Below are 8,455 nucleotides of genomic sequence, written 5' to 3'. Positions count from 1 at the left end.
AGTTCTGAGGAAGGGTCACCGGACCTGAAACGTTAACTCTGTTTTCTCCTCCACAGATGCTGCCAGACCTGCTGAGCTTTTCCAGCAATTTGTTTTTGTTCCTGATTTACAGCATCCGCAGTTCTTTTGGTTTTTATTTAGATGAAACACAAACTATATTATCATTGAGGATAAACATGGGAAAGCAAACATTGGTGAAAGGACATAAATTGGTTGCACATTCTTTGCATTGCTTTCTTTTGGATTTGTTGGCAAAGTGAATGTTGTCTTCGTCGTCTTAGATCTAAGGACAGTAATGAAGGTAAGCAAATTTTGCCTCATTTGTGGGTATGGATTGTCTGTAGGGGCATCTTTTATTGCAACACATGATCTATTAGATCTACCTGATTCTCTGCACCTTGGATTGAGCTGGGGAAGAAACTTTTTCACAGTGTAACCTGAGGAAGTTGACCTTTGTAACTTCTCATATTTATAACACACCTACAGAAGAAAAGGTATCCTTCTGGAACTAGCACAAGTTGTTGACATGCATACGTTGTGAGCAGGACCAAAGAATCTAATGGGAAGCTGGTGGCTTAGTGGTGATGCCACTGACCCAGTGGTTCCCAACTTTGGCAGTATCAAGATACATTTCAAAAAGACAAACAATTCCATGGAACACCCAACTTTTCAGCTGAACTGCTTGCTCATAAACGTCATATTTACTTCATTTACTATGGTCACTGCCTTACTAGGGAGATTTGCAACATAGCGTACACAACAAGCTAAAGTGGGATTAAAAGCATTAATATTTCAAAATTCACTGGAAAAAAGATACCATCTTCAGCTGTAAGCACACAGACACATTTTCAAAATCTGCTCAACTCATCTGTTTTTAACTGTTCATGAATGATGGATCAGATCAAAACGCAAAATGGAATAAATTGTTATTTACTGGGTTAGTAGGAAACCTGGGCCTGCCAATGTGAACCTTTTAATCCAAGGAGGAATAAATGGAAGGAAATGTTGCTCCACTGACAGGCATTCCCTCCTGTTGTTTACACATGCGCGCGTCAGTGTTGAAAATGCTAGCTTGCAGAAGTATATTGTCACAAATGGCAAAAGTACAGTAAAAACATGGCCAGAGATTGTCAGATACTGATGGACCACAGTCAGCCAAAATACACACAAAGACATCTGTCCAAATTACAGCTTCATTGTGCGATCCATCTATGTATTCCTGTTTTTCTTTCAATGTCTGCTTTTGTGGTGAATCAGAAAACAGTGAAATTAAAGGATCATGTATCCATTCACAGACTTACACATTTTTTGAGGGGAAACAGAATTCCATGTTTTCTTGCAATGTTTTGAACACAAGGTTGAGAATCTTGACAGCTGAATTTGCTGTTAGTGTTGCTGGTGGAAACATCTCAGGTCAACAACACCCCCGCCCTTCGCTACTGCCTCTTGCCAAAGAGTCGGTTTTGACCTGGAACTGTAAAGTTTGTTTGTGATGGTTAGAATTATCTTGTTCTTTCCCTGCATTTTAGAATTCGGCTCATTCAGATGGCTGGAACTGTCTTGTAAAATATGCCAGCTTACACACCAGGAATCATCAGATGGTAACTGTTTATAAGTCAGTTCACATTTTGTTGAAAACGCTAGCTCAGGAATACCGGAGAGAAACTTCCCCAGCGATAACCGTTGCATCTCGGTGTGCAATGATAAACACTGATGCTCAACCCCCATCTCTGCACACCAATTAGTGAACAAACGTGATTTCAATGGCTGTGATTTTATCAGATTCCTGAGTTTCATGCCTTGCTCTAATACTTCAGCTACTTTCATGGCATTGTTTTGACTATAAGAGCTTCACGGTGGAGGATGCAATGGGTGATCTGAATGTCAAGATTTCACCTTACTGACAAATCCTTTGACTTTCTCCATCATGGAGACTGCTCCATTAGTGTAAATGCTCCAACACATGGCCCAGGTAAATTTGTTTTCCCCGAAGCAGGTTCTTCACCAGTCACATGATTTGGTAGCTCCTTACAAAATTTGCCCAAACAGAGTTCCCATGAACGTACTGAACTCTGGCCAGCAGTTTGCAGTGTCTGCTGCTTATATCAATGGACTCATCAATCTGAAAAACAAACCTCTCACTAGGAGCTAACTTCTCTTGCAGCACCTCCTCAGTTATCAGTTAAATGTCATTAATTCAGAGAGTGGAATTTTACTGATCTCCTTTGCAGCATCAGTTCCTAAGATCACACCATGATTTTTTTTTAACATACAGGTATGATTAAGGTCCTGGCAATGGTATGGAGCTTCTGTGATTTTGCTACAAACTCAGCCTTGACATAACTAACCTCTTGAGCTTTATCTGACGCCCACATACACGCCATCACATGTTAGGTCTGCTTGATGTTTTGTTCTCTTAAACTCTTGAAGTACTGAATTTGTTTGTTTGCAAGAGATAAATGTTCCATCTGTAAACGGTGTCTTACCTTATTTGGTACCATTGTAGAGTTTGCCAATTTCTGTCTGCAAATGAGATGATCAGGTAAGAGGCAAGAAGCAAGTCCTGTCCATGAAAATCCAAAGGCCAGATGGCTCTCATTCTACTGTGTTTGAACAGTTCTTTCCTTTTTTCTTTGGGTTCAGATGTTTCATCAACTGAATTAGCAGAGGAATTGCCTCTTTCATTAAAGAAACCTATTAATTTCTTCTTAGAGTCTATTTTAATACATACATCAGTGGCTTAACAAAAAGAAGCTCCAAAAATATTCACTATAAAATCTGTGCTAATATGGAAAAGTGTTCAGTCAGGCCGGCCAGTTCAACACTGTTCAACAATATGCAAATAGAAATTGGTGGAGAAACTTAGCAGGCCTGGCAGCATCTGTGCAGAGAAAGCAGGGTTAGCATTTCAGTTTCATTGACCCTTCTTCACAACTGATGGTAGCTAGGAAAAGGTTAGTGAAGATGTGATGGGGAAGAAGGGAGTAAGAGTAAACAATAGGTAAAGGTGGAGCCCAAGAGAGAAAGAACGATAGTTGTGTAGACAAAGGAACAATTCCAATAACAGTGCGCTTCTTTACTGAGCATGCTCAGTTTCTTCCCATCCTGGAGATACAATTCTCAATCATCACACATGCTCAGACCAAATATTTGGGCCTGTGCATGAGCAATTAGGCCCTATAACAAGTGGATTTCTCATTGTCTGCACATGGAATTTGATCAATGTCCATGCACATGTGGTATCAGAAGTCTGTGAATTTCACAGCACACTTCTCACTTTGCTGTGGCACACTGAAAACCTCTGATCTAGTAAACCCCAAGACCAATGTTCTGGGGACAAGGGTTCAAATCCTATGAAGGTGAAATTTGAATTCAATTTTAAAAAAAACTGGCCTTACGGTCACCATGTAAGGATTGTCATTTTTAAAGGAAAACTGCCATCCTTGCCTGGTCTCACCTACATGTCACTCTAGACCCACAACAATGTGATTGGCTCTGAACTGCCCTCTGGATAATTAAGGATAGGCAATAGATGCTGGCCAGTGATGTCATCATTTCATGAACAAATAAACAAAGGCAGCAACAATGTTGAATCTTTGAGAAATAATTGCATTAGCACCAATGGAACCATTTACGATACTGATTCAAGAATCAATAAAGACTGGAGTCAGAAATTAGAAAAATAAAAAAGAAATCTTAGCAGGTAAATAGAGTAATATGATTAATTATTGTGACCAGGTGAGATTGGTAAACCAGCTCCCCTCTATTCAGTAACCTCAGCTGGTTACAACAAAAGTTGAACTTTTTAGCATGAGTCTGTATCTCTTTCCAATGAAAATGCACTTAAGTATTTTTACATTCAGCATTAAGTTGCCAATTTCAAGTATCCTTATTTGAAAGAAGGAATTCATCACCTGTTAACAATGAGTAAATAATAGAGATGTGACATCAAACATGCAACTTCAAGAAGTCTCTTAGTCCCAAAAACACACACGCTGATACAAAGTTAAAAAGCGGATAGTGTCAATTACAAAGGTCAATAAATGAATATATTCGGTTCCAAGTCCTTTCGGGGTATTTGTGGCCTTAATTTTTAACCTGAGACAAAAGTTGACCTTTTTATTTCGAAAGTACAGTTTATTCATTTAAAAATAACCCTATTTTTGCATACAGTCATTAAAGCAGTTTGATTCTGTACAGTCTTCGCATATGGAGAACAAACAAACGTTGGAGTTTGACTTTCCTGACAATTCCAACAAACAAACCCAAGGCATTTTGTACTTGTACAAGATACATTTACCTGAGACCGAAAGGTAATATTTTTAAATTTCAAAGACATCTTTTATTCATAAAAATATCTTTATAACATACATAGTCACTCAAGCACTTCGGTTCTCTACAGTAGTATATGAAGAAACAAACAAACATTGGAGTTTGACGCTATTGAGCAAACAAACCAAAGACATCTCTTACTTGTACAAGATTATATTTACATGTGTTTGAGGCATCAGGAGGGTCCGATAACCGAACGGACCCCATTTAACTTTGGCAGAAAGACTTTAGACGGTGGTCTTTCCCCATTGCACGTTAGTGGCGGCTGCCCCAAAGTTTAGTGCATCCCTCAGCCCCAAGTCCTGGTCCTTGGAATGTGCCAGTCTGCAACATTCGGTTGGGGTCAACTCCTCGCTCTGGAAGACCAAAAGATTTTTTTATTTCAAAAATATACTTTATTCATAAAAAAATCTCTTCGTATATATACATTGTCACAAAATCAGTTCAGTTCTGCACAGTTGCATATCATGTAAATAAACAAAATATTGGACTTTGACTATCCAAAAAAAGACCTTTCTTACATGTACAATATTTAGATGTATTTGAGACACTAGGAGGGTCTGATAACTGAGCGGGCACCCATTTACCATCAGCATGAAGACCTCAGACAGTGGTCTTTCCCCACTGTGCCTTGGCAGCAGCTGCCCCAAACTTTAGATTAGTTAGTTTCTTGAATGCAGTGAGCAATAGTGAATAAACAGGAGGCTGGAAGAACACAGCATGCCAGGCAGCATCTGGAGGAAAGGAGAAGTCAACATTTCGGGTATTACACTTTTCAGGAATACAGCAGCAGTAAATGTTGGTGGCAACTTTAAAGTTTTTGGTTCTCTGTTGCTTTTTTCCAGTCATGTAAACTACTAGATGTTTTTCTTCTTTCTACATTCAGTTCTACATTCTGAATTCCACCTTTCTTGTTTTGTCTTAAAGCTCCTTGATAATTTCAGTAGTTGTTTCGTGTCCAGCATATGCAGATGCACATAACAATGTAAATCAAGTAGGAGTCGAGGAGCTTTTCACATTTCCCATGGGGTCTGACTGGCTGATTTTATACACCCTTAGAGAAAATGTTAATTTCAGCTCAGACTGTCTTCGGTCTAATCCATGTCACAAAATTTGGCCAATTTCTGTGGGTCAAGTGATCCCTGTGGTATTTTAAGTCAGTTGTTTGGTCCGTTTTGGAAAACTGTTTCTATCTATGAATGTTCCATGAATAAAATCAGCCGATGAAATTTGAGGACAATTAGTCCATACTGTATAATATAATGACACCATCTTCAATCAAGGTCAGAATTCACACGACACCAAGTTATACCTCAACAGGTTTATTTGAAATCACAAGCTTTTTGAGCGCTGCTCCTTCATCAGGTGATGTTTGTGATTTGTTTGTGATTTCAAATAATCTGTTGGATTATAACCTGGCACAAACCAAAAGAAATGCAGACGCCATAAATCAGAAACAAAACCAGAAGTTGCTGGAAAAGCTCAGCAGAGGAAGGGTCACCAGACCCGAAACATTAACTCTGATTTCTCTTCACAGGACTGTAACCTGGTGTCGCCTGATTTCTTACTTTGTCTACCCTAGTCCAACATTAGCACCTCCACACCATCTTCAATCAGTCTAGCTTGAAGTGACCAGATGAGCAGGAAGAATAGAAAAAAAAAATCTACACATTGTAATGTGACTGTTAATCCTTAATATGTGCACATATTTCTGGTTAAGATGGCGGCAGAGTAAGAATCTCCAGCTGGAGCTCCTCTGCTCGCCAGCTCCTTCTTTCTTTATTTTTCCTCTTGCTGCAGTTTTCCTTACCCCGCACCAGCTCCCACCCAACTTTTAACTTCTTAAAGTACCCTACCAGGAGGGAATGAAGAACGGAGTCAGAGACCAGACTGACACGGGGAGATGAGTCGCAGCCGGACTGGGAGGAGAGCGATCGCGGGCCAAGTCCCAGAAGTGAGTCGTGGCTCCGAGCCTGGAGCGGCGAGCAGAGCAAACACTGGCAGACCTGCGAGCTGAATCACATCCAGAGCGGGAGCACAGCGAGCCCAGGCCGGCCAGGGAGATGAATCCTGGAGGCCAGCTTGTGGAGGCAGTAAGGCCTTGTGTTCTGGTCACGGACTCAGAGGAAAAAGGTCTATAAATTGAGTACTTTAAAGACATTTTTAAAAATCTTATTCTGGACAATTTAAACTCTGTATGTTTTCTTTACTATTTCAATTCTGTAACAACACTTGAAGTATCTGTACCTGAGTACCCTGTACCTGAGATCAGTTGGAGGTGATGCCCTAGTGGTATTATTGCTGGACTGTTAATCCAGAGACCCAGATAACATTCTGGGGATCAGGGTTCGAATCCCGCCGTGGCAGATGGTAGAATTTGAATTCAATAAATATCTGGAATTAAGAATCTAATGATGACCATGAACCATTGTCAATTGTCGGGGAAAAACCCATCTGGTTCACTAATGCCCTTTAGGGAAGGAAACTGCCATCCTGCAATAACAGGCAGTGAATTGATTCAGTGGCTACATTGTCCCAGCTTCACAGCCAATGAGTGACTCCTGTACACCAGCCACACTCTGCAGATCATCCCTGCGCATCTGCATTAGGTCCCTGCTGGCTGAGATCACAGGATCATCTCCCACTGTGCACTCAGCAGGAGCCTGGTTTCCAGCGATCCTCCGACTGCAAGTAGCCTGGGTGTTTCTCCCTCACCTGTCTTGTGGAGCTGCAGCTATGTGGAATTCAGCGGGTGACCTCTCAGAGCCCAGCTATATTTCCTCATCTGTGCTGCTGGGGTGTTCAGGAGGTAGTGCCCTCTCCAATGAACCTGCACTGTCATCTGGGGAAGGTCAAGAATCTCTCGCGTGTGGGAGATGTGCTGGTCCTTTGGGTGCACACGTAAGACCAAAGAGGCAGAAGGCATTACAACCACTGGTTAGTCATGGTATTTGACACCTGGGTATTGTCACCGTTGCAGTGGGATGTAACGAGAGTTACCTCCTTGAATTGGGACAGGGATGTCTTTACATTCCAGCAGGGGCAGTCCCTGTCTTCTGCCAACACAAGAATCCTTTCCTCACAGTGGCATGGTCGCATGCTATCATTGTATGGTAAGATGGGCAGACATAGGGTGTGATTCTTGCTGTGAGGGCTAAAATGACAATTAATGTGTCAACACAAGTCCGCAACCTCCCCGTACAATCACAACTGCGCAGTGTCTCTCAATTCTGTTGTGTGATGTGTTCTCCTATAACGACATAAAGGGGTAAAATGAGTAAGCTGCAAGTGGATGGCATGGCTATTAGTGCTGGTGTGCATGTGGGAGAAATGTGGTGAGGTGTGCTGAGGAAGTGAGGAGGCAGTATGGAGGGCATGTGAGATTTGTCGTGATGACACATGGTGGGGTAATGAGACTGAGTCAGGGAAGATGTTGCAAGCATCAGAGGCTGTGTCAGCTTTGGTGGGAGGTGGGTGCAGTGGCACAGGTAAGTGTTAGGCAGCAGTCAGCAGAGTCTTGCACTTACCACTTGCCTGTTGCTTGCCACTTTAACATACCACCCTGTTCCCTGGCCAGCATCTGTGTCTCTGGCTTGCTGCAGTGTTCCAGCGAAGCTCAACACAAACTGGAAGAACAACACCTCATTTTCCGCTTGGGGACCCTGCAGCCCTCTGGACTCTATATCGAGTTCAATAATTTTAGGGCCTAAACTCTCCCATGTCTTTGCCCCCTACTACACACACCAGACCTTGTTACCACATAGCCTGCCATTACACACTACCTATTGTTAGCCACTAACAGTCTCCATTAACAGCTATTCACCCTCTGAGCCAGATCGTTATCAACTCCTTTGTCTGTCCAACTGCCCTTCTCTCTCTTTGGGCTCTATCCTATCTTTTACTCCCCACCCCTATCCCCTCCCTATTTTCTGCATATAAACCAACATTTTCCCAGCTACCTTCAGTTCTGAGGAAGGGTCACCGGATCCGAAATGTTAACTCTGATTTTTTTCTTCACAGATGCTGCTAGACCTGCTGAGCTTTTCCAGCAACTTCTGTTTTTGTTGCTGATTTACAGCTTCTGCAGCTCTTTTGGTTTTTATAGAATATTGCACTTAACTTG

The 8,455-nt window shown here is 41.8% G+C and overlaps 1 protein-coding gene across 1 annotated transcript in view; it reads right to left on the bottom strand.

The window, feature by feature from the left end:
• Nucleotides 1-6,184: 6,184 nt before the first annotated feature.
• The window catches only part of LOC125484418 (E3 ubiquitin-protein ligase DZIP3-like), an 81,006-nt gene continuing 78,735 nt past the window's right edge, over nt 6,185-8,455 (bottom strand). The window contains exon 10 of the mRNA XM_048603077.1: nt 6,185-6,467. Within this exon, the coding sequence (XP_048459034.1) occupies nt 6,185-6,467 (283 nt within the window). The remainder of the gene's footprint in view (nt 6,468-8,455) is intronic.

The sequence above is a fragment of the Rhincodon typus genome, chromosome 11 (assembly GCF_021869965.1).
Source record: "Rhincodon typus isolate 14 chromosome 11, sRhiTyp1.1, whole genome shotgun sequence".
Classification (NCBI taxonomy): Eukaryota; Metazoa; Chordata; class Chondrichthyes; order Orectolobiformes; family Rhincodontidae; genus Rhincodon; species Rhincodon typus.
Note: the sequence above shows the minus strand (reverse complement) of the source record. Positions and strands in the feature narration are given on the sequence as shown.